At 39.9% G+C, this 27,184-nt stretch overlaps 1 protein-coding gene across 1 annotated transcript; it reads left to right on the forward strand.

The window, feature by feature from the left end:
* The first annotated feature begins 4,796 nt into the window (after positions 1 to 4,796).
* Positions 4,797 to 27,184, forward strand: LOC131478605 (uncharacterized). The gene is made up of 3 exons (XM_058659000.1): positions 4,797 to 4,931; positions 5,121 to 5,248; positions 26,812 to 27,184. Exons 1-3 carry the CDS (start codon positions 4,839 to 4,841, stop codon positions 26,903 to 26,905), a joined length of 315 nt encoding a protein of 104 aa, XP_058514983.1. The 5' UTR covers positions 4,797 to 4,838; the 3' UTR covers positions 26,906 to 27,184.

The following is a 27,184-nucleotide window of genomic DNA, read 5'->3' on the forward strand; positions in this document are numbered from 1 at the left end:
CCCACGGCAAAACAAGCTTAATTTGATTCATACCCTTAGGGAAAAAAAAAGGCCTAGGATTGCTCACATGGATGTGATTCAGCTCTTGGCTCCCACCCCCTCTTCCTCCTCCTCCCCCATTTCTCCTACTCTGCCCACTCCCATATTCACTCTCACCCAGTGGTGTTGCCATGAAAAACCTGAGTCAGTCGTTCTTTAAAAATGGGTGGGGAAAGGAGACAACTAATAAAAACTTTTCTGAACAAAATTTATGGCTCAGATCTGAAATCATTGCAGGAGACAGGCACAGTGACTACTTATATAACATGAAAAGCTAGGAAGAGAGGCCAACCCTCATAAAGGAATGAGCTGATTGCCTTATGTAAGCGTAGACATAGTTAATGCGTATCTGTAAAGAGGTGTATATACACCTATGCACAATTCTACTAGGAAATTCACATACATTGTATACAAAACCACTCTTTTTGAAGTATGCTGCTTGGCTATAATTTCAAAGTGACTGTAGTATCTGTCCAAAGATTTTTGATACTAGTAAAACATTGATGACAAATGCACTTTATCATCGGAGGTTAAACTACCAGGAGCAATCCCATATTAGAGCACTGAGTCTCAGCTGCTCTACTTACAATCCAATGTCTTGCTCAAGTGCCTAGGAAGGTATGGGAGGAAGCCCAAATGCTTGGGTCCCTGCCACCCATCTGGGAGACCCAGAGGAAGATCTTGACTCCTGGCCCAAATCTGGTCTTTGGGGGAGTGAACCAATAGATGGAAAGTTTCTCTCTTCTCCTATCCCCCACTGTAACTCTGTCTTTCAAATTCCCAAATCAGATTTTTTTTTTTCAAGCAGGCACTTTGGCTGCGAACAAGTGATGTGGCTTGGCTTAAGAGGCCCAAGAGTATGGTTCCTCAAATCCCCATAGGAATTAGCAGATGGCAAGTGCGGGCAGTAGCATACCCTTTGTGAACCAGTGGTGGCAGCAAGCATTACTGAGGCAATGCTTTTTGTCCTTCCTTGTAGTTTCTTGTTTATTTTCACTCTCCAGTTGAAGCAAAAGCCTTGAGAAAATCAATCAAGTGACTCTTCTAAGTCCTCATAGGCAATAGACCCAGAGGCAGTAGTAGAACTCAGCTGTCTCCCTGCTGACGAGTAGTGTTGGTTTCTGGGATCCAGAGATTGCCTTGGCACAGGAGGGGCAGCAGACAGGAATCCCCCTGGAGGAGCACCAAAGCACCCTTGAACTGAACCGTTGGAATCAGATTTCTGTTGTGTCTTCAACCACACTCCCACATGGAAGGGAACAGAATCAAACCTTCTTTCAGTGCTCCTTCATCATTCCAGCCATGTACTCTCTGTTTTGCTGACTTTCCCTCCTGTATTTTACCATCTGTCTTTGAAACATTGCCTGGATAGAGACAAGCTGGAGCAGTCGCTCACCCTCAAAGAAAACACGGAACAACTTCTCTCCCCCAACCCCCCTGGCCCCAGGGCAGTACAGAGCACCATATTTGAGGAGTCCCATATTTATAAAGCTTGCCTGCACCTCCAGAGATGGCTGGTTGCTGTCCTTGTTATATGCTGGCTGGAAACTGTTAGCTTTTGTTACTGAAGGGTTTATGGGATGTTTGAACTGCTTCGTATAGTTTTCAGATGGAAATCCATGCAGTTTGTTCCTTTAAGAAATGAAATGTCTTAATGAAAGACAGCATAGAAGAGAATGCCCCCTGAGGTTTCCCTACCCAACTCCTGGAGTTAGTCCTTAGTATAACTGTGGTAGGGTTCAAAGTAATGACCCTGTGGGGAGAAAGGACGGGAGGAGCCCAGCAAAAAAAGGAGGGTAGTTGTGTTTACAAATGAGTTTTGGGAGAGGGTTCTGTTGAGTCCATTTGGGCTAAAGCTTGGTTCAAAGATGCACACAGATTGGAGTGTGGGTATCCCACTGCATGAGAGTTTCAACTGCTGAGACCTTTGAACGAAAACACAGGTTGACTAGGTGTTTTTTATGCAAATAATTGGTAACTATTATGTAAATACTGAGTTACCAATCATTCTTTTTTAAAACCTTATGCATGGGGAAATGTGTAGGACCAAGATGTATATGACTGTGGATTTATCTGTTCTCAGCACTTACATATGGTCATTTTTTAATCCAGATGACATGGCTAGGAGCTGGAACCTCAGCAAGTCTGGATCCGGAAGCCAGACTTAAAAGATGGAGGTCCTTTTGGATGCCAGAGTTTTAAGTGTTTGATTTTACTAGCATTCAGTTTTCATAGGCTGTGTTTATTTTCATTGAAAGGCATATAATTATAGATTTTATGTTCTCTGTATATCATAGGATGGTAACTGTCTTTAAGCCAATAAAACTTGAATCAAAAAAAGTGACTAGATTACTCGATCGTTGTTGAAATATGAATAGGTTTTAATAACTGAGCGAGAAGTGCGGTGCACATAGTTAAAATAGATGAGGAAAGTATAATTTGAAAACGAGCTTCTAAATAGTCTTGTGAATTTAACTTCTAAAAATCTACTCAGTGCGATGTAAATTAAAAGCTAGGGTTTATTGTAGTAAAACTGCATGGGGGATCTTGTAAGGCGAATAGCCAATGCCTGTGTCAGTTTTGTGTGTGTGTGTGTGTGTATGTGTGTTGTTTCAGTGTTGTATTCCTTTTCTCTGGCCTCATGCAGGAATTTGAAATGTAGAGGGTTGAACATTTTTCTACGTTGCTGAAAATAGAGTATACGTCCTATAATATAAAAAAGTTAGTTATCCACCAAGTGTAATCAACGACAAATGTCAAAGCTCGGTCAGAGCAGTTGCTGACTTTGCTCAAGGTTAAAGGAAGTGTGCTGAAAAGAGATAACTGGAGCCTTCCAGAGACTTTGTGTGGGGAATTGCACTTCTTATTGCATTCTTCCTGTCTGTGTAATACCTGGGAACGCCATGCCATGCCATGCCACGCCATGCCACTCTCATCTTGGTAGTCAACTTTTTACTGAAGAGAACGACTTGTAAGCTATGCCAGTTTATTTAGCTGGAATTTTTGCAGGTGACATTTGGGGATTTTTCAAGTTTTCTCTTAAAGCTTTTAGGCACATAGGGATTAAATGGTTGTGTGGGTTTTGTGTGTGTGTGTGTGTGTGTGTGTGTGTGTGTGATGGCTGTCTTTCATGTGTGCTTATGAGTGAGTAGCTCAGTAAAGGGAAAAGTGAAACCTACAACAACATGGCTCTGAGGCGCCTGACCGCTTCCTGAAGAACTCGCCCTGCGGGCCCCAGACTTAGAGACGTATCCTTGAGTCCCTCAGGACCGAAAGAGCCCCAGTCGTTTACAATAAAGACCTCAAGCAAACCTAAACATATTATAGCCTGCTTCTTGCTGTTTGTGTGTGAACTTCAATGTTTAGTTGCCTCAGTGGTAAGATTTCCAGTGTACAATCCTGAAGTTTGAAATGTTAAAGCCTAGAACTAGAGCTTGGCCATCCCTTGCACCTCTCTTGTTTATACCATCCAATTCTTTGAAACCAATTAGACCATGTGTTCCGAGACTTAAATGTACAAGTTATAAAAGAAAAATGTGAACTTGTCAGTGCAATGACAACTAGCAGTCTAATAAAACTGAGTCACCTCCAAACGGGCCGCATTTCGGCTACCCTCCCATGCTAGGGGAGACGTGGCTGGAGGAGGCAGTCTGAGTCATCACCTGGTTTGTTTGACATACGCTTCCTTCCATAAATTGGGAATGGCAAGCAGCGCAGTGTTCCCGACTTGCCTTGCAGAAGGAGCGCAAGGCACAGTCCACATGGGGCCTTGGGGTTTGAAGGGTGAGGCTGAGCCCACATTCTGACTGCAGCTGGAGGGGGAGGGGCAGAAGCGACTGACAGATCCAAACAAGGAACATTTGTAAGTAACATTTTTGGAGGTTGGGGTGTTTACAGTTGAATTTCTTCCTGGGACATAAGAGGTATTCAAGAGATAAGTTGGGGGCTTTACAATGCAAATAAATGGGTAGCTGGTTCACTAAATGAACTTGGTTTCTTCACAGAAATGTTCTTGAGTTGAACAAAATAATCGCAAGAGAAAAGATTTGGCTGTTATACCAAATATGTCCTGGCAATGTTCAATTTTGCTTCGTGTACCCGAGCTACTTAGAAAAGAAATGTATTTTTGTTTAGGGACTTTTTCATGGCAAATTCTGATCTTGAAGGGGTATTTCGAGGGAATGTGAAGAGAGGTTTTTGTGTCTCCCACATTTTCCTTTAGTGGCTTCACAGAAGCTCGCTGGAGCTTTTTCAAATAAAGAAGTTGCGAATGTAAAATTGTCAGGGAGGCTACAGAGAAAGGGGAAGAACGGGTGGTAGATTTATAGCTGAAGAGGGTTTGTGAACCCAGCTTTTGCTTGGGGATTATTTTTTAATATGTGCCAGACAGTCTTCTGATTTCCATTCGGGCTTGGTTGTGGCTAACTTGTTCTGTCTCTGTGAGGCTCGGGTGTTCGCTGGTTGAAAAAGCCAGAGTTGTCACAGCAGCCTGGGCGTTTCTGTTTCGGCTTATGGCCTTTTTTTTTTTTTTAATCTCTTTTTTTTCCTGAATGAGTGTCCTTTGTGTAACCCTAGTAATTCAGAAATCTTGCAGTCATAGGGACTGCCCTGTCATGTGACTTAGGTACTAGGTGCTGGCTGCGATTGGTCAGCAGCTAATTGGCGGGTCCCTATAACAGGTCCTGGGTCAGATAGCTGTGCCACTCTTCTGCCTGGGCTGCTGCTCCATGGGGTGGGGTGGGGTTGGGGGCGGGGTCACACTGCGGGTGTCTGTCCAGTGATTCAGCCACATTTGATAGATGACCAACTGGCTGTTTTCTTGGGTTCTGCACAGCAGTGGAAGACACAAACTGACTGTGGCTGACTTGATCCAACTCTGGTTTCCTGAACTGGTAACTGTCACTTTAATATAGCTTACTGATTAAACTCAGAAAAATGCAGCAGCAATTCTTTGCCAGGAACTTGTGTGGACTTAACTCCCTGTCTACACCCCCCCCAAAACCTCCTCACCCCTCGCCCCTTCTGATTTGTTTTGTCACGGGAACGAAATGCAGATAACGCTTAAAAAAAAACTTTTGTAGGAAAAGCGCCTGTGTGATCTGGAACAAAGACGTTTTATAATCAGATTTATCAAGCTGCGAAGAGGGAGTTTCAGTGAACGGCAGCAGAAGCATTCTGTCACCAGGAAATACTGCTTTATCCTGAATTGGTAAGTGAAAAGTGGCACTGCTCCCTAATAGATATCATATGGTGTGTGTGGGAATTGCAAAATTGTTCACAGACCCCTAACAACTGTGTTGAGTGGAGAACACGGGAACAAAGTGAGGCATTCTAAAAAAAGAACAGCTTGAGAATATAGCATAAAAGCTGAGAAGGAGCAGGTAATTGGCAAAAAAAAAAAAAAAATGAACTTTTGCCAGGTTAGCCAAATAGATGCCTTGTAACTGGACTGGGGATTTTTCTTCTTCATTCTGGGGAGGGAGAGGCATGAATTCAAACTGGGTTGTTGGATAGCTTCAACATTAATTTTCCATGGATAGCAAGTTCCCTTTTGTCCAAATAGCTTGTTGGGAATTTAAAGGGATGGCTTTCAGGATTAGTCGACTTGGTTTCCTGTTCCTCCCTCCACTCCGGGGTGTCAGGGTTTAGTCAGAACTTAACAAAATGAAAGCTCGTGAGGTATTGGCAATGTCTCCTGACTTGAAAGGACATGTTTTGGTGGTAATAGATGTTTATCGCATTGTAGTCATGCACTTTAGAATTGTCTTGTTTGATTACATAGCTTTGAAGGGTAGAGCTTTCTTTATGGTTCATTACATTTTGAGACTAGCAGTTCTTAGTGGTTCAGTGTGCATGTGTCTGTCTTGTAAGACTTTAAGTTCAGTTTTCTAGTCTTGAATATGAGCTGCTCACAGGTTTAAGGTTTCCAGAAAATACAATAAATAAAGCTTTTACTACCTGTGTTTATGTAATAGGCTCTTGTTCACGAACTGTAAGGTAACACAGTTTTATATTAGGCATGAATGTCCAGCTTCACTGTTTGGCTTCTTGGGGATGAGTGTGCTGAAAATGTTGAACAGAATAAGAAAAGAACATTAGAGTGATGGGTGGCTCCTGATTTCACCAGTTTGTTATTGGTCAAGAGAAGTCATCTTGTGATGTCTACTTACAGAAACAGATGGGGAAAAAGTGTTCTTTAGGTATTATTAATTAGACAATGCAATTTTGATGATCTCTGCAAACGTGGAGATTGTCATTCAAACTGTTAGTACCAGAATTGTCAGTTTGAGATTATAGAAGATGCATTACTCATTTCTTATGTAGTGTAAGCCAAAGTGACAGTTGAGTCTCCATTTTTGATTTTGAGTTCCTGTTCTGTTGCTTTCGGGCTCTTAAAATCCATAACTCAAAAAGAAAAAAAAATACATCTATAATCAAACAGGCTAGCAATGCTGCTGTTCCCTATTGCCTGTAGAGTGGGAGAAGGATAGTGTAGGGGAGGAAGAAGATATTGGGATCTATCAATTGATCTTCCCCTCTCCCCCCACTTACACAGTTGGAGAAATTGAAAGATGACTTTTCTCAAACTAGTACATCTCAAGACTTTTGTATCAGCATTTGTTTTCAAAAAGACACATGAGAAAGGCAAGATAAGTCTGGCTGTTAAATGAGGAAATTGATGATGCAAGCCTGTGAATATCACATTCGACTTAATAAGGTGTGACACCCATTTGCCTGTAGCCCATAAATTTATAGATTTTTTAGAGTCTTGCAGACAGAAAAGTAGTAACAAAACACTAAGGTGCTTCCAGTTTATATATTCCACTGCTAGCTTGTGTTTGGTGATTCACAATTATTTCCGGCTCAGTACTTCATGCATATATTTGGGTGAAATATGGTGACTTCATGAATCTGAATACTGACATGCTTGATGTGGAAGAAAAAAACCTCTACAAATTTTAGACCTTCCTCATCTGTGTAGAAGCCTTTGTTTTGAAGGACAAAAATGAAATAGGAGTAGGTTGGAGTATAAAATGCTGGAAAGTGTGCTCTGGAAGAATTATATGAGAGCTTCATGTTTTAAAGTCTAGTTGCTGTTCTCTGTTCTCAATTTATTAATTTTTCAAAAGTACATCTAAAATGAATAAGATAATATTGCCTTGCATTCTCCCTGTGGATCATTGGGAATATTAACATTTTTTGCGTACACTGTGAAAAGATATTAACCACATGCATACATCTTTGTGGATACATGATGCAACAAACTGAAGGAGCTTCATGGAGCAAGAGACCTCAGAATACTTTTTTTCTCAACTAGTATTTGATTTTCCAGACCTAGGAATGTAAACACTTTTCCTTTAGGCTTGTTTCTTACATTCTTGATGTGGTAGATCTAGCCTGTGGCCCATTTAGAAGTCTCTTTGACGGTAAGGATGTACATGTGTATATATTGGATTTGAAGGGGAGTTTCAGTCGCTAGCTAAACAAGTGGCTGTTTGTTAGGACTAACATAAGCCTCACGGTGTTGTTCCTATGACAACTGAGTAGCTGGGTGTTGTAATGCAGCTTTAAGTTCTTGGCTTGGAAATGTCATTCAAACCTCCCACTACAGTCTCATTGAGTACGATGGTAATGAGAAGGGGAATAACCATGAAGCTACATAAGTATCTCCATTCATTTCTTGTCTTCCTGACTTGCCTTTGTATAGAGGATTGCCACAGGGGTGGTAAACATAGGTATTGAACAAAGGAATACTTCAATATATAAATCAATGGAAAGAGGTCAGGAAAGTTGGCCAAGATAAATAACAACACTTGGAGGTTATAAGCAGGCAGGAGAAGTCTGCTTCCTCAGGTTTGTCCAGATCCTTTATCCAGTACTGACCAGTAGTGAGAACATCTTGAACCAGTTACTATATAGCTCTTCAAGAGTTGCAAATGTTTCCTTAAAATGCAATGTGGAGAAAATTCCTTTGGTAGCAGAATGGTTTACCACTTTGGCATAACATTTATTCATCTCTTGCAGGCTGACTGCAGTGGATACTGTGTTCTTTTAAGGCTCATGATTTTAAACCAATTGTTTGTCATTTAATAGCTTTTGTCTTTTTCTGTGGGAAAGACACTCTTGCACTACTTTATCCCATATTCTGAAATTACTTTATAAAATCCTTATAGATTGTTTGAGACGTGCTGTTTGTGTAAATGAATGAGTTGACTGAGAATGTATGAAGCACTATATTGGAAAAGAGGGATTGTTTTGACTAATATTTGGCATAGATGAATGATACAGTTGTGAAGTTTCCATGCCTGAAGGGATTCCTATTTTCTACTCCTGAATGGTTTTGACTATTTGGTCCCCAGCACTTCTTAAAGTTGGAAAGGAAAAGATTCCAGTGGGATTGGCCCATTACTTAACTGATTTGATTCCATTAACTTTCTGAAATCCAAAATAGCTCTGAAACTCAAAAGATTTTCATGTAACAGGTTTGACAACAATCCTGCCCTGAACTTAGTGAGGCTAATTGTAGTCTGAATTTAACTCACTAAGTATAAATCTTTGTTTCACCACAGAAATATTAATGTGTTTGATCATGAAGTACCACATTTGACTTCCCTGGGCCTCTAACATATATATTATAAAAGTCATTTATTATCTGTATAAAATAATAACCGTAATCAATGTGAAGGTCAGATGAAGGGTTGTGGAATTATCATTATAGACATTCATTGAGCTCATGTTATTTATCAAGCACATAAGAATTCACTGCCATCTAAAGTAGTGCGTGGCACATTGCAAATGCTAAATAGGTGTGTTTTTGGTATAAAAGCTTGTATTTACTTATATTAACTTATTTGACTCAGTATTTGTATATTGCCAATATGATTATTATACTCATTTTGCATGTGGAAACTGATGCACAGAGAAGTGAAATCAACTTGCTCAAAGTGACACAGGCATGGAAATAGTGGAGCCAAGACCTGAAAGCAAGCAATTCAGCTGTAGTTTGTTGTTACTGAGGCCAACAAGGACATTCTGAAGAGTGGCACTGGCCAGTTTTAGCTGTTGACTTTATTCTTAATCACTCTGTGTCTTGTTTAATCTGAAGCTGAAAGTGGTCATTACCAGGGAAATACTATGGAATGCTTGAGCCAGTTCTCCTAGAATCCACAAAAGGATTCTGAGGTTGGAAAATAAAAAACCAGTCCAAATTGATGCAAATCCCATATTCCATGCCCCAACTTCTCTGTCCCCTTTCCTAGAATTTTTTTTTAATTATTATTTTTTATTCATTAATTACATTGTATCACATGACACAATTTCATAGGTACTAGGATTTCCCCCCCCTTCACCCCAAACCCTTCCGGTGTGGCCTAGTGGCTAAGGTCCTTGCCTTGATCCCATATGGCCGCTGGTTCTAATCCCGGCAGCTCCACTTCCTCTCTATCTCTCCTCCTCTCAGTATATCTGACTTTGTAATGAAAATAAAATAAATCTTTAAAAAAAAAAAAGAATTTTTTCTTAAAGGTCTTGTTTAGGTTATATAGTCAGAATTCAAGAATGGCTTTTTTTGGTTCAGGTGAGGAAAGTAAGTCAAATTTAAATATAATGATTAGATATTTTAAAAATGAGGGATTATTTAATTAATAGGAAAGCATATAAAAATACTTTAGGAACTACTTTTAGTATATAGAGAACTGTAGAACTCACTCATTTCAGATAATGTAAATCTGTTGATTTTTCTCAATTAGGATTTGTATCATATGTATAAAATTCGACTACAGTTCCTGAAGTTGAAAGAAATCGTGGATTTATTACAGGCCCAAGAAAGCTTTGCAGGAAACTTGTAAAATTGTGATTATCTGTAAGACATTCCCAAATATTCAGATATTTTCTAGTGAGTATCAAGAACACATCAGTGGTTTCCACGTCTCCAATATGACTTATGTTTGTACCTTCCATTCAACTGTTTGCTCACTAAGTGGCCAAGACTTTGGAAATAAATTGACTTGTGGTTTAAGCTCACTTTTCCCTTAAACTCACTATGACTAGTTGAATAAGCTACTCCATTTATTTCTCTGTGGCCCAAACCTTTTAGAAGAAGCTCATAGAGCTGTTGTGCAAAATAGCATGTGTGGAGAACATGTGGCAGAACCTGTAATATGGTGTTTAAATACATTCACAGTCCCTTCCCAAATCCTTTCAGAAACAAACACTTGTTTATTTCACTTATGAAGTAGGCTGGATTGATGCTAAGTTATATCAGTGGTTCCTACCCCGCACCTCTCTCTCCCCCCGCCATCGGATCAAGCAAAAATTAAGGATAATGGCTGGTACCATTTATTCAGCATTTTCTGTGTTCTAGGTAGTCTCTGTTTCTAGGGCTCCACCTGTGCGGACTTGTGTAGTCTTCATGATATTTTTAATTATTATACCCGTATCAAAAAGGAGTATACTGAGGTGCCTAAAAAGTTAAGGAACTTATTTAGGGCCACTGTTCTACAGGGGAGCTGGCAGTTCAGAGGGTAAGGAGAGCAGGAGGGGCAGAATAGAAGTTGACTGAACTTGAAAGTCTCAGAAATGGCATTCTCATTTCTATTCTGTTAAATGTCATGTCTTCCAGACCTGAAATACAAAGTTGAGTTTTTCTACTTTTTATTTTACAAATCAGTGGGACCAATCTTAGTCACTTGTGTTTTATGAGTTTTAACTAGGCCGCTAAAGTCCAGGAGGGGAATTCCTTGTTTTCAATTGATCTCATCCAGTAGCAAATTTATTCATGTAACTTCCCCTAATTTTTTTTCTCTAATGTTTTCACTTAAAGGTGTTTGTGTGTGGGGGAGGGGTGCAGGGGGGCGGCTGGGGAAGAAAGGGAGAAGTAAGTAGGCATTTGGCTTCTAGGAATGCCCTTCCATCCACATTTCTGGAGACTGGTGTAGAATTAACGCATGGAACAGTAAAAAGAGTATTTATCTCTGTTTTTCTAGGGAGGTAAAACTTTTAAGAGAATTACAGGAAGCTACCTCTCTTCCTAAAACCTTACTTTCAGATGATTTCATTTTCTGAAACAGATAAGAGGCTTCACATTGAGAATTTCCTTCCTCTTTCAAATCTAGGTTAGGCATTTGACTTTAAAAAAGGTGGAACAGACTATCTCTCGCCTGTGAGTTCGGAGTGCTTGGAAATCATTTTAAAGTTTTCCTGGCCTTGGCCCAAGCCTGCCTTTGGGGAGTGCAGTTAATCACACTTGCCTTCATTCTTTCATTGATTTGTTCATCCACTCACACTGATCCATATGTTCATAAGATTCAGTCACAGGATCTCCAAAGACAGCGCAGGAAGGACCGAAGGAGAATGAATGCATCAGGGGATAAGAAAGCAGTAGCTGTGAGCTCACTCCTGGTTCCTTCCACCTCAAAAGCTGGGTCTTTTCTTAAAGCATTTGCTGAGTGTCACAGACGGACACAGAAAGCTCTGTAGCACCTTCCTTTGGTAGCCAGCCTTTTCTTCCTTTTCTTTTTTATCTTGTTTTTCTTTTTTTTAAAGATATGGGGCAAAAAGATTTGAGGGGGAAGACAACGCAATGAAATAGCATTTGCTTTCTGTTGCCTTTTTATGCTGGTAGAGGAAGAGCTCCTAGCATAGCATGTGTCAGCAGGCATGGCCTAACAGCCCCTGAACTTCCAAGTCAGTTCTCAGTTAACAGGTTAGAAAGAAACAGCAAATGCCCTGGAAAATATTTTCTTTTGCATTGAAATGTAAACTGATTTGAAGGTAACAAGTTCTACTCTGACTTTCATCAAATATTGTTAGTTTTTAAAACTGTCTCCAGTTACAGATGTGAGAAATGAAGAATATGCTCTCTTCTGGGGACAGATGCAGGGAGGGAAGAGATGCTTACTCCGACACTTACAGGTAGAAATACTTTGTACATACACACACACACAGAATCGTCATCCTTACTTGTGATTTGGTAATGCATTAAACCTTGCTGTTGTTTCCCATAGATTCTGTAGGTAACCATTCATGTTCCTTGTAATGCATGAAACTGTTTCTGTCTTCGGATGCACAACAGTGAATGTGTTGCATCTTTCAGCATAAAGTGGTAAGTTTCTGTCACTCATAGGTGTATTTGGCTAGATAGGGGGAAAAATGTTCACATAGATATAAAAACAAGACGAGTAAGCAGAAAAGCAAAATTTCCCAAACTCCAAAAGAATGCTTCGCTAGCTCAAGGCTCCTCTCTCAGAGCAAGATCAAGCAAGGGATGTTCAGGACAAGTTAAACTGCTAAAGATAGGGAATTCCTATTTTTCTCCCTGTTCTATTTGACATCCATACTCCTCTGCCCCCTGTTTTTGAGCCATGGACACCAAGGAGATTACGCAAAATTGCTTTTGTTTTCCCTTTACTCCTGCACAGTTGCTCACCACGCTGGAGAAATGGCTCATTTTCTTACAGCTCCTATTTACCTGCCTTTGTTCAGGTGCTAACAAACATGCTCTCAGATGCCCACTGGACTTCAAAAGTTAATAGCAGAACCATGGACAAAGGCACCACATGGAAACTCTCCATTTTTCAAAAATGGTTTGCTTCTAGCATGTGCCTGCTCTCTCCTAGACAAGGGCACACTAATATGATTCACCAAATGATACATATGAAGTGTTAATAAGAGTTATGGAGCAAATCCAAACCCAAACCAGGTGAGACTGTCAGGGAGTGTCAGGGTTAGAGCAGAACTTTTTTATCCACCGTTGATGGGAAGGCCTGCCTGTGGGATGTGAGATGCCATCTATGGGGATAGCTGGAGGACAAAGATTTAGGGGAAGAGAAAACATTCACAGCAGTGAAGGCAGGAGCAAGCTTGGTGTGTCCAAGGGAATGTAGCTGGAAGGTGGATGATAACTGGAAAGGAGGATACTATTGCAAGGGTGCAGGTGATTTTGCACAGGGATCCTGGAGAATCAAACTTTGCTGCTTCCGTACTAGAGTGGCAGTTACATTGGGCTTTTTTGGGGGGGATAAAATACTATACTTTAAATTTAACTTATTATGATCTAAAAAATCTTGGTACAGAAGGATTAAATGGAGCCATTTGAAACCCAAATGCCACAAAAGATGTTCGTAATTCTTCATTTGTATCTACTCCTGAAGACCTGAGTGTGTTAGCTATGGGATACTTTCATTTTGATATATCAGAAAATCATCTTTCACAGCTTTCCTTTGCTAATTTCTCACTCAAGTAACAGAGTGTTTTGAATTTTGAACTCTATGGATTTTAAATAATTCTGTGGTATTTTTTGTAATCTTCAGTTTTATTGTCAGTCTACTGAAGTTACCATGAAAAATGACTGCATGTTACAAGTTAGGAAACTTTGTTACACCGTATTCATTTTATACCTGGAAACCTGAAGGCAGTGTAGAAAAATGAAAGCAGCTAGCCAGGTAGGTAAAGTGAGACTATAGGTACTTTTGTCCCTTAAAGGTGCAATTAAAAAACATGTTCGTCATTTCGAATGTGAAGTTGATTGCTAAAAATGAATCGCAGCTCCTTGTCATTCTTCTGGTATCACAACCTATGTTGTGCCAAGTCTGTCACCTGAGGGGAGTTTATGAACGCGTTCAGAGATGTCAAATATGGCAAATGTGAGGGTACTTCGTGAAGCATGCAATGAAAAAGATACTGAGGTGTCAAGATTTGGAAGTCCAAAAGCATCATTTGTTTTCATAACAGTTTCTATGAGTGTTTGGAAGATCCCTTGCATATATGTATTTCCAAATTTTTGACCTGGAAAGAAACTATCTTTCCATTTTACTTCCCAATTCTTTTAAGTCCCCTGCTGCGTATCAGTTTATCTACCGTAGGACTTTTTTATAAAGAGTCTTCACAACACATACTCTTCCCAGGGCTTCAATTAAATAGCTTGCTGCAGGTATTGTCCATGGTTTCCTTACTTCACACTCTCTGATACTTTATTTCCCCTATTTCCCTAGTACTAGTAGTCAGTGATACATTTGTGTTAACCTTCATACTCCTTTATTTAGCAAGGAACCCACCTGCAGAAAAGAGTAACTGGTTTTGTCATTTATAGCTCAGTTCAACTGGACCGGATTTCCTTGCTGCCTCTGGCTGAAACTGACTGACTGAATCAGTTTCACTTGTGAGAAGGAGAAATGAGTACTTTAGGAACAGTGTGTGACATGGTGGGGGAGGGGGGCAGCGTTTGCGCCTTTCCTTCTTGCCCTAAGGCTAGAATTGTGCCTTGGGAGATAGAGTTGGGGTGGCATGAGAAAACCACCTGCCCAGAAAAAACATGTTGAGAAATGTGATGGAGAGTGACAGAGATGCAGGCCAAAGGAGGAAGAAAATAGGATGGTTGGCCAATCTTTGGTTCCAGGCCCAGGTGCCACTCTCAGCTCCTCCTCCTGGTGGCCCAGATACAGAAATGGCTCTCCATCCCTGCTTGTCTACTGTGACATAGTGTCCTTTCTGAGGACAAGGAATTCAGGAATGAACTTTCAAGACAAACCATGTTCTCCAAATCTTCACTCATACTTCCCTCTACTAAATGTATTTTCTAGCTATAACGAAAAGAAGTAAGCATTAAGGTTCTTTTTCCACCACTGTCTGACTTCTTCCCTTGCCGGTAGCCTCGCATGCATTGTCCGTGAAGTACTACATTCTGTTTGATGCTTCCTCCAAGGCTACTCTTGATCTTGGTCCCGGGCTTAGTGTCAGTGTCCCCGGTTTTCAGCCGTTTGGCTGTGCCCTGGGACTTCCCCCTTTTCTTCCCCCATATAAATAGAGAGTACACTGCCTGTGCTCTCAAACCTTGATATTTCTGCCTTCGACTTGAGTCTCTTCTGAAACAATTGTGTGGTGGCCGGGCACTGCAACATGAGTCAGTTCCTGCAGTTCGGTTACAAGTTCTCAAAAAGTATTTCAGAATGTGGATGTGGTCAGCAGAGTCATTTTCCAGGCATCTAAAAGGAAACCCACATCAACTGTAACAATTGGGCTGTGAACCAATGGCTCTGCTTATCCTCAAAGCAAAGCCTTGGGGGGAGGCACTGAAATCTTACCTTCTCCACAGATCTTACATGGGACTCCATTTGTGCGCTTGCAAATCGAATTTATCCACTAATGTTTGCACAGTGTAATAGAGGTTTTTTTCCTTGGTCACTTTTTTGAATATAGACCCAAGTTTGACAGAAGAAATTAGTTTGGTAAAACTGTATCTATGGGATTACTATATAACTAGTATGTAACATAAAGTGTGGCCGTGAGACACAAACTTTTTGTGATTGAACTAATGCAGTGAGGAACAACTGAAGTACTTTAGGTGCCTCTTGATTATATGAAAATGTGATTATTTTGTTTACCAATTAATTTCTGAATCTAAATAGATGTAACAGTAATACTGACAAAAATAATGAAGTCTTTTCAAGGCTTTAACCAACAGCAAATTTATAAAATTTAAAGAATATTTTAGCTTAGTATTACAAAATAATCATTGTGAAGTTTTTTTAAGCTTTCTGTGTGTCATGAATTCAGTAAACTGTTGATTAAATTCTCGGTTACCAGTCTTGGATTGTTGATTAAAACCAAGGATTTTCAATACTAAGAAAACAGCTAGCAAGGAAAGAAAAAGCACAAATGATCTAGACAAGCTTCACTAAAGAAAATACATAAAATGCAGCTAAGCACATATAATATGTTCAGTACCATTGATCAGTCTTTAAGAAATCTCAATGAAAAATGCAATGAAATACCATGACCTACTATTTGAGTGACTAAAAATAAAAAGACTCACCATACCAAGTGCTGGTGAGAATGTGGAGAATTTAGAACTCTCAGACATTTAGGCAGAAATACAGAATGGTACAAACAATCAATATAGTGGATATTTACATTAATGATTGGAGACACTTTCATGGTAATATCCACATTGCCAACATCACACTTTAATTCTTTTTAAGATTTTATCTATTTTTATTGCAAATTCAGATATACAGAGAGGATGATCCTCTGTCTGCTGACCCACTCCCCAAGCTTCCACAACAGATGGAGCTGAGCCAGTTTGGAGCCTGGAGCCTGGAGCATTCTCCAGGTCTCCCACACGGGTAAAAGGGTCCCAAGGTCCTGGGCTGACCTCAACTGCTTTCCCAGGCCACAAGCAGGGAGCTGGATGGGAGGCGGGGCCGCTGGGACCAGGATCAGTGTCCACATGGGACCCCAGCATGCTCTAGGCCCAGCTACTAGGCTACCATGCCTGGCCCCAAACACCACACTTTAAATGTTGTATGCCAGTCATGCCCCAAGGAATGAAAGACATAAAGAAAATAAGAAATCAGTATTAGAGGACTTGGTAAAATAGAAAACAGCATTTTCTTGGGGGAAAAGATCTGATAGTTTTAATGATTTGGGTATAGAAATACAGCCTTCTAGTACAGCCAAAACTAAGGTTAAGCAGTGAACATAGTGTGATAACTTTAGTTTCTCCTGTTTATAAGGCCTTTAAACAAGTGTTTCCCGAAGTTTCTTCCGTTGGTCCAGCTGCCTGGCTAGTTTCTAAGCATTGAATTGGCACAAGTACTGCAGCACATATGTGACAGTGAGACAAAGGCATTTGAAGCTGAGCTTCGATTTCAGATGAGACATGATGATGGCCACTTGTGAATTTGACCTTTGGTAGACAAATAAAACTCTTAGATTTGCAGAGTGTCTGAGGATGTGTTTTATTATGTTTTTAGCCTTGGAGTTGAGACATGATCTATAAATAAGGGCTGCAGACACATTTACAATGTACAGCGTGTTGTTTTGATATGTATATGTATTGTGAAATTGCCACAATCAAGCCAATTTAGCCTATCACCTCACATAGTTGTCTGCAATGAGAATTTTTGAGATCTGCATTCAGTAAATTTTAAGTGTACAATACATAATTATTAGCTTTAAAGTACGGTTATAAGTCTCATTGTGTGTGATCCTCTCAATGATCCTGTGATAAGCAGAGCCATTACTTTCATTTACTTCGGGAGCAAAGTGAAAACCAAGTTGCTACTTACCTGGATCAGAGAGCACCCATCTTCATGGTTACAGGTCACTGTTGTCTCCACCATACTTAGCTTCTAACCTGAACTCATGTCTTTGAATACTTGGCTGAGATTCTCAGTTCATGAACTAACTGAATCGTTACTAGAGTCCCTTTTAGTTGTGTATGAGGCGTTCTAGGCAATGGTCCCTTTTGGTCCTCAGGTTCTCCATGTGTAAGTGAGAAATATGAAAATCAAGATGGAAACTGTATCCAGCAGGTATTGGTGTTTGCTGTGTTATCACCTTCATTGTGCCCAAATTATTGATGGCATGGAACTGAGTAAGTAGTTTTATAACCCAACAGGTAGACACAGCAACGTAATTCCACTGGTCACCCCATGACTTGGTTCATAGTTGGAAAGTCACAATAAATGAAGTCCTGTGCACTCCATTACTTTATATTCTTTAAAAGATACTAGATTGTCACATTAGCTGAGTTTCAGCAATTTGCAAACGCAGGGCTAAAAGCAAGTGCCATTGAAGTTTACGTAGCCAAGACGCTTGGCCCATGTTCCTTTCCTCCTCATTGCTGTGACTGCATGCTTCCCCCCTCCTTGCCCTTTGTCGTGTTTAACAGCCTTCTTTCTCTCTGCACTGCCCGCCCCCTTTTTTTTAACATTCACAATTTGGGGACAGCTGCCTTGGGAGAATTCCTGAAGAAACTGTCACCATGGAAACCTCCCCAGCACATGTATGGGAACCAGTTATAATCTTTGGTCCACTTTGTGACAGCATTTCACAAAATACATTTTCAGAAAAGAGTTCTGGCATGAATTTAATAAAAATTGGGTTAAAGAACATCAAATAAATTTCTCCCCTGCAGAACTTGTCAGAACCTTTTATATTTGTTTATTGTTTCCTGGTTGAATTCTCTAAAGAACAGTCCGGGAAACATTTCCTTATGTATTGGTAAAGTGACAATTTTTCTTTTTTTTTTTTTTTAAGATTTATTCATTTTATTACAGCCAGATATACACAGAGGAGGAGAGACAGAGAGGAAGATCTTCCGTCCGATGATTCACTCCCCAAGTGAGCCGCAGTGGGCCGGTGCGCGCCGATCCGAAGCCGGGAACCTGGAACCTCTTCTGGGTCTCCCATGCGAGTGCAGGGTCCCAATGCATTGGGCCGTCCTCAACTGCTTTCCCAGGCCACAGGCAGGGAGCTGGATGGGAAGTGGAGCTGCCGGGATTAGAACCGGCGCCCATATGGGATCCCGGGGCTTTCAAGGCGAGGACTTAAGCCGCTAGACCACGCCGCCGGGCCCGACAATTTTTCAAAGAGTTTTTTTAATCTGCCTCCATTGGCACATCTGAAACAAACATGATTGTGTTTTTGGACTGGGTCTTGAGAGTTTCTATGTTTTAAACTATTCATGCTGAAGTGTATTTTAAACTTTAAAAAGGGAATGCAATAAAATATGCACAGCTTTCAACGTTTGGGCAGCACCCAGATAAACTTATCTTCTAACCCTCTTTCTGCACAAACTTTTTTGAAATTCCCTTGTATTGGTGATCTCAGCAGTCGGATGAGTCTGACCTCTTCAGCTTGGAAGGAATGATCATATTTAGGGAGTCTGTTTTCACAGTGGGTTCTCTAAACCTGTGGAAAGTTCACTGAATAGTATGGGACTTGAAGCAGTGGTGATAGCAGAGTGAATACCAATTGTTCATAAGGAATCTGAAGAATCACAGTGCCTTACCGAGGAATGAGAAGCAAGGAGACAAAAGTGGAGCTGATGGCATTCGATTGAGAAGGATGATTGCAGACATGGATAATCTCAGTTTGTTTATGGTTTCTTTTATCTACTACAACATCTAAACAATCCCAAAGACTGAATATCCCAGGAAAGCAGCACCCCTGTCCTCCTACAGCATTGGGAACTTCCATCTAATGTGTTCTTATTAGAAGACCCTTCATTTATGATCTGCTTATAGCCTGCCCTTTCCTCTGCATGACAGGATTCTTATATTTTTGAGAAAATGACTGCTATGGCACAATGGCCTTCATGGTCACTCCAGCTAATCCCCTGTTGGCAACCAGCACTCATTCATCCACATTGTCTTATCGTCTTTGACCAGTCCTTTTAAGGTTGTACCATGTGTTAGTGCCAAGTGCCTCTGCTGAACTTTTTGCTGCTCTTGTGGAAAAAGGCACCAGATTTCCCCTGTGTTATTTATTTGCCATCATCAAGAGCAGCACTTCTGTTATTTCCCCTTTCAACCTAGCCATAAAGTTTGCTTCTGCCCTCACCCTCGGACGGGAAGAAAGACTTCCTGCCTTCATCTCTTTTGACTTTTGCCCAGGCCTATGAAGATTCTCTTTCTCGTGGACTCCAGATTATCACCTTTTCAAACTGAAAAGGTAAAAAAGAAAAAAGAAGCTCTTTGGAGTTTTTTTTCCAACTTCTGCATTTTTATTTTCCCAGTCTTCTGACTTTCTCCATATGATAAACTTTCTCTTTTGCTTAGTTAACAGTGGGCGCCTGTAAAGCCTTTGCCTCACTGATGGGTGCCTGGCGTTCTGGCTTGGTATTGGGCTTGGATTCCACTCTTTTTGCCTTTGGCTGCATTGACTGACGTTTGTTCTCCTTGTCTGTCTCTTGCAGTGGTTCTCCCTCTTCGGGAACCCTCTTACTTTTCATATTTCACATTATGCTTTTGGAGACCATCTCAGAAGCCCATCACCAGTTGTAAGCTGAGCACTTAATCTTTTGATGTTTTCCTCTTTGTTATTTTTGAGCCTACTTTTGAATCTTTTTTTGAAAATTAGATTGATAGTGTTTTTCTAAATCTTTCCATCTGCTCTACAGAACTACCATGACTGCCAAAAATGCTCCGCTGTCATCACAGACCCAGTCTAGCATCAACTAATAAGAGGAGAATATTGTCATCATGTTTTTTGCATGGCCTTGGAGTTGTATTAAGTTCTTACCTCCAAATCACTGCTTTCCTTATGACCCCACATCCACATCCACTATGTGGCAGCCATTCTGGGAGCAAACACAGACTTGTAGGTTAGAAATTGATATTGCTGTCTCTTCCATTCTTTAGAAGATGAAAAATAACCAGTTCTTCCTTCAGTTGCCGCATTTCAGAACAGTGTTGCTTGAACAAATCTCAATGAACTTCTTTTCTCTTTATCATGCAAATACAGTGCAGTTTTATGCTGTTCCTCTTTGCCAAATGCTGTGTGTATGTCTCTGTAAGTGTGAAATTAATGTATGTACATACACATATATAAGAAGATGTACATATATTTAGGCCTTTATCAAGTTGCAAATCATTTTTGTTAATCCTTCCAAATCTTCATACTACATCTGCTAGCTTTATTCTCTTTATTTTGTTGTATGAGCCATTTATGTAAATTACCTAATAGGAAAATTGACATACTACTGTAAAACTTGTTATCATTAATACCCCATGTGGACTGAAACTCCAAGGATGTCTTCCTCTTTAAGAGGCCTCATAGGTTTACAAAATAGTTCATTTGGCAACCATCACAAGCACATGAAATTATACATGTAGATGAGGTCTTTTTTCTCTCTCTCTGCTCCTGTTATCTGTTCAATTGTCCTTTTTTTCATGTTGCTAGTTTATATTTTGTTTCCTTACTGTATGACATAGGAGGTTAGGATGAAAGGAAAGGCTTTTAATAGCTCATACTTAGATTATATATACTCCTTTACAAATAATTTGATCCTACGCATACCCCTAAGTAGTCTAGAAAGTTAACATGAAACTAAGATAAATACAGGGAATGTTTAAAGGATGAAGAAGCCCCATATTTTGTTATGAAATGGAGATATTTTCACAATGTTTTGTGTTTGCTTATTGAAGTGTGACAGTATAGGATTTTACTGGTCTGTTCATTTTGATTTCTTTATTTGACAAAATTTACCAAGAGAATGTTATGATTCAGTGTACTACGCTATGTGCCTGTAGAATCTATTAAGAATAGGACTTGATTCATACCCTCAAACAACTTTATTCTTAGGGAGATATGTTTCCAAATAAATTATTGAACAACAGTGTGACTTATGTCTAACTGACGAAGAGTCTGTTTGAGTCTTGACCCAGCGTAGAGAGAAGGGAAACTGGGCAAGCAGTTAGAGGAGATGAAACATTTGCTCCCTCTTCAGTCCATCTGATCTGAGTGAAGCTTTCCGTGGGAAGATTCACGGGAGACCAAAAATACTGTGGTTTGTGAGAATGCTGGCTGACAAATGTAGTTCAATACAGTGGCCAGAGTAGAGGCATGGTGGGGATTTGATTACAAATGAAGCCTGTAGAGGTAGGCAGGTACAATGTGGGTGCCTAGAGAAATTAGCGTAAGGCTTAGAACTGAGATCAAATATGAAAAACCCTTATAGTGGTATAGAACGGTGATAGGACAATTGTGATTAAATCAAAGTAAACCTGAATTCTTAGTGGGAATGGAGGACTTTTCTATTTTATAGATTCAGAAAACAGCTACTTATTTTGACATCCTGATTTTTTTAACTATTTTTATTAGACAGATTAACAGAGAGAAGAGACAGGAAAATCTTCCATCTGCTGATCCACTCCCCAAACGGCTGCAATGGCCAGACCTGAACTGATCAGAAACCAGGAGCCAGGAACTTCTTCCAGGTCTCCCATGCAAGTGCAGGGCCCTAAGGCTTTCAGCCAACTTCGACTGCCTTCCCAGGCCAAAAGCAAGGAGCTGGATGTGAAGCGGGGCAGTTGGGACATAAGCAAGTACCCATATGGGATCCTGGAGCATGCAAGGTGAGGACTTTAGCTAGTAGGCTACTGCACCAGGCTCAAGTTATTTTACTTTTTGTGTGGCAGGGATTCCTCACCATCATTGCACACTGAAGAGAAAATCTTAGGGATTTTTACCAGAGAGGAGGGAGGATAGTGAGAGATCCATATGCACATGGGTTTAAGGCAATTAATTTCTGGAACATGTCCATAAAAAGGCTGTTCATTATGTAAGATGAAGCTATTCTGTTTCTCTGAGTGTTTTTAATGAGTAAAGTGATTCCTGCTTTCACCTAGTGATTAAGAAAACTTTAGTTTCCATTGAGAAGGATTAAAGGTATGCACTTGATTGCCAAATATTCTTTAAAAAAAAAAACTCATCTGAGTCTGCTTCATGGGCTGCGAGTGGTTTAGCCTCTCAAAACTTGTGCCAATCCAGTCCCTTCCCAGACCTGCTCAGACTAGACATTTCTGGCAACAAATGCCTTTGAAAAAAATGTCTTGCATAGGAACGTCCCAGAAAATGTTCACCTCAATCTTCAAATTGACTGGCAGAGCAATTTACTAAATAGAGAGATGTAGGGATCAAGTGACCATCAGCTGGTAGAAGTGGTTTTAATCAATGTGGTCACAGGATCTCAGGTATGCGGGTGCTGGACGGGTTGCAACCACGTGCCTGCTTATGGTGATACCCTGGCTCAAGTGCTCTAACGTAACCCAGAAGGAATCTAAGTTCACAAGAACGTACTTTAATTAGACACCTGCATTTAAAAGGTTGCTTTTTCCTGCAGCGTAATTTCACCCTGCAGCATACTGTTACATGGTATGCATTGCTTTTCTAGTCTATAAAGCTAATTAGACTTCTGTTTTTAGCCACATGGGGGGCAGATTTTTTAAAATGCAGTTTTATTGAAGCTTAATCAATCAATAAATATAACATGTTTCATGCGGGCAATTTGATGAGTTTGGACATAGTGTAAATATGGGTGATACCATCACTACAACCCAACATCTTCTCGTGTCCTTTTAGATGTTATTGGTTGGTTGGTTTGGGGGTTTTGTTGTGTGTGGCCAATGGGAGGCAGCTTTTCTTTTTTTTTTCACTTAAATTCTGCCTTTATTAGAATACTGAGCTGCTTTGTGCTCTGTTAAATCTATAAATATATTTATGGTAGAAGTTAGCTGTATTTTTAGTTAGTTACAGAAGGCCACTGGCACATGTACCAAACTACTGTGAAATATCATGATTGAGGGGTTGGGGATATGTGGGTACAAACATTGTAGGACTGTAGAAAATTGTGGAACTGGAAAACATTTTGAAGATCTCTTATTCAAACAAACAGATTCTTTTTACTTTGGAGGTTTGGTTTTGTTTTTTTTTTTTTTTTTTTTTTAAGTCACTGGGACAGTTCTGACTTAGCACTGTCAGATTCCTAACTTTACTGTGTTCATTCCTCTCTCATCATTTGCTTAGACATAGAGTTCATGGGGTTGAAATTTCTTTCCTAAAACTATTAAAGTTAAGGTTGATGGTTTGGAACAAAATAGAATTGACCAGGTAATCCATCAGAACGAATAGGGTATTCCATGCTCCCTTTAGTTGAGTGACCCCCGGAAGCAGTATGTCTTTCTTTCATTCCTAGCAAAACTTTGATGTGAATGTCATTTTATATCTGGTAGCTTGTCATTGAGCATCAGAGGGATTTTTTAAAAATTTTCTTGGGTGGGAGTATAGGTTGTTCCTGTTGGAACTCTGTAGTGTAATCTCTTCAAATTCTAGGAGAATGTTTCAAAAATTGGTCTTTATCTCACTTTAAAGCAGGCATCCTAATAGCAGGTCGCAGGCTTAACTTTAATCAGTCTTTTCCTCCCTTTGAACTCTCTTCCCTATACCTCAATACATGACCTATTAGCAGGATGGGCACTTTCTTTAGCATGGGTTTGTGTTTTGTTTGTTTCCACTGTTAGTAGGACTGGAGAACAGTACTTTGGTTGTAGATCTATCATCCATCCCTGGGGCTTTGTTGTCACTTAACATTTTTTTTTAATTTGTTTTCCTGTGAAAGGTACAGTGAGAGCCAAAGAAAAATATTTCATCTGCTGGTTCACTGCCTCAAATCTTACAACAGTTGGGACTGAGCCAGCCCATGTCAGGAGTTTGGAATTCAGGCTAGTTTCCTATATGGGTGGCAGGGCCCCAGCTGCCTGAGCCATCACCTGGTACCTTCTTGCATTATTAGCATGTTGGGTTGGAGATGGAGTAGCCAGGATTCAAACTAGGCACTGTGATATGTGATGAGGTCTCCCTAAAAGACAACATAACTGATAGACTAAACTGTTTATTCCAGTCATTTTCTTAATTGTTGGATAATAAATTGCATAACTCAATATTTCTGGTTCAGCTCTATTTCTTTACTTTCACTCTTATTTTAAACTCTGAGAATATATTATTGATTAAAATTTTATGCTATTCGGCCTGGTGCCATAGCGTAGTGGTTAAAGTCCTCGCCTAGCACACGCCAGGATCCCTTATGGGCCCTGGTTCTAATCCCAGCAGCCCTGCTTCCCATCCAGCTCCCTGCTTGCGGCCTGGGAAAGCAGTCGAAGACAAAGCTTTGGGATCCTGCATCTGCATGGGAAACCAGGAGGAAACTCCTGGCTCCTGGCTTTGGATTGGCTCAGCTATAGCCGTTGCGGCCGCTTGGGGAGTGAACCATCGGATAGAACATCTTCTTCTCTGTCTCTCCTCTCTGTATATTTGCCTTTCCAATAAAAATAAATAATTCTTTTAAAAAAAATTACTTTGAATAGTCCACTTTAAAAATATTTTATGCTATTGTATATTCTACATATTTCCTTTTCTGTTTCTAATAAACTTAAAATGTGTATCTGGATAGTGGTAGACACTAGTTTATACAGAGTAACTTCTAATAAAATTTTATTTATGACATTTTTCTATTTGGATTACATAGATAAATAAGAAAGAAGGGGAAAAGATTTCCTAACTTTAGTTTCTAATAAAATTGGGTTTTGAGGATATATACGGCAAACTCTGAGAATTATAAATGCTATTATTCTAATCTAAATATGGACCAAGATTTATACAAGACAAGGCTTTGGGTTTTGACACTGAAACTAACCAAACTGAGCCCTTACCTCACTTGGTTAATCTATTCATGAAAGTCAAGTTACAGTTTTAGTGGTTTATGAAATGTGTTTATGCTTTCTGTAAATGTCTTATTTTATATTGCAGATAAGATTCAGCCAAATCTGTACAAATGGTCTTTTTTTCCCCACACTAGTATGTATGCTGTAGTCTATAGGTAATGCTAAAGTATAGTTCATAGATGAGGTTAATTATAATTTGTTTTAAAAAGGAAAAAAAAAAACAGCGTACAATCAGACAAAAACCTATTTCACTTTAGAAGTTCCACCCTTATTGTCCTTCCAAGAGCTAACCACACTGGTTAAAGAACTATCATTGTAACTTGGCAAATGGGTTGCCTCTTAAGCCTAGGCAATTGTGATTAAATAGTTAAATCATTCCCTAGGCATCTATATATTTAGAGCTCCCTGGAAGCTGATTATCTTTTCCTAATAGCTATCACATTAAGCAAAAAACCACTTCTTTTGGCAATAAATATTTGAGTGTCATTCTGTGATCCAGCTGCATGTCCAATCAAATCATAAAACCTTTTTTTCCAGCTGATCTTAACTTTCCTAAATCTTTGCAAAATGATAGCTGATAGCATTTGTGGGAACATAGATATCCAAGATGTGTGCTATACTTGGAACAAAGCTGTGTAGTTATTTATGTTCTAAAATAATCCTAAATTATAAACTAACATGGACTTGTGCTGATGTAAGAATGACTTGTCTAAGACATCAGGCTTGGGGTCATCATTGTGGCACAGCGAGTTAAGCCACAGCCTGCAACACTAGCATCCCATACGGGCATTGGTTTGGTATGATCTGATTCACTTTTTGTTCAGCTCTGTACTGATGTGCCTGGAAACGCTTAAGTAGTTGGGACTGAGTTCATGGCTCATATTGTGAGCATTCCACGTTGTTAGCATCCAGTTGCTGTCTGGTGTGACTGAACATGTAAGTTGGTTTTTTCCTTGTCTTTTTCTCTTTTCATCTTAAATTGAGAGGGTGAGTTATGTAAGTACTGGGACATTTTGTTCAATGTTGCATCCCCGTGCCTGGAATAAAGTGCAGTCAGGAGGTATTTCTGTGGTGAATCAATGAATGAATGGACCGAGGGAGAAGAAACTGTGTGCCTTATTTTACATCTGCATTGTCCTAAGGGAAGAAATCTTAGCATGGACGTACTGGTGAGCTGCTACTTTGACTGTTTTACGTGATTCCCTTTTGTCAGTTTCCTAAGGTGCTTAGACTTTTCATGGAAAGAACTGTGTCATCCTCCGTTAACATCGGGAAGCAATACTCTTTTGCTACAATCCTGCAATACAGTTTTTCTACAGTTTAATATGTGTATCATTGCTATGTTATCCAAGCAACTAAGATGCTTGAAGACCACAGTCAAACGATGTGTTGCTTTTGTTTGTTTGCTTGGTTTTCATTAAGATACCTTCACATTTTACACAAAAACATTTCAAATAAAATGTTAGATTTTTCCCCACCAAGAGTCACAATGTTCCCAAAGATTAGAGATTTGTGTCTTCTTTGTTTGCTCCTTCATGTCTAGTACTTGAGAGAGACTATCTAGCACTTGAGTTAATGTGACTTAATCAGTAACCATTGACTAAGTAAAAATATATATATATATCCATATATATATATCATTTATTTGAAACTGTATATCTGGGATTATTGTTAAAATATCAATCTATGACCCCACAAAAATAGGCAATTGCTATGAAACTGTTTCCACCTAAGTATCCAGCATTGATTTCTTCTCTTTTCTCCACAGGGTTCCTCCCAAGAAGGCTGCAGATCATCCAGCTGCCAGAAGGTTTAGGTGCCCTCAATGGCTCAGTAGCCAGTGTAGATCCTGTCTTTGGTAATCAGTAGCTACATCTGGCTACTGGGTCTCTGATGGCATCTTCTAGCTTCTGTTACAGGAGACGATCAAGACTCCTGAGGAAGGCCACTGGGCAACATGTAATAATGAAAGCTTTACCCTGACTTATACATACAGAGAGAGAGGGAGAGAGAGAAAGAGAGAGAATCAGCTTTTGGGGTCTTCAGGCCTCTATTGTTAGCTGGGGTTTCGGAATCATCAAGGTTTGATGCACACTGTTGAAGTCTGTTTGCTTAGACAGCACCAGGGAAAGGAATCCAAA

The sequence above is a fragment of the Ochotona princeps genome, chromosome X (genome assembly GCF_030435755.1).
Source record: "Ochotona princeps isolate mOchPri1 chromosome X, mOchPri1.hap1, whole genome shotgun sequence".
In the NCBI taxonomy this organism is placed as follows: domain Eukaryota; kingdom Metazoa; phylum Chordata; class Mammalia; order Lagomorpha; family Ochotonidae; genus Ochotona; species Ochotona princeps.

What these genes read in the sequence shown, in the direction of transcription:
- LOC131478605 (XM_058659000.1), top strand. Translation starts at nt 4,839, where the DNA reads ATGACCAACTGGCTGTTTTCTTGGGTTCTGCACAGCAGTGGAAGACAC. An exon ending in AACTCTGGTTTCCTGAACTG is followed by an intron (nt 4,932 to 5,120) that starts GTAACTGTCACT and finishes AAACTTTTGTAG; the next exon opens with GAAAAGCGCCTGTGTGATCT. An exon ending in TACTGCTTTATCCTGAATTG is followed by an intron (nt 5,249 to 26,811) that starts GTAAGTGAAAAG and finishes TTTTCTCCACAG; the next exon opens with GGTTCCTCCCAAGAAGGCTG.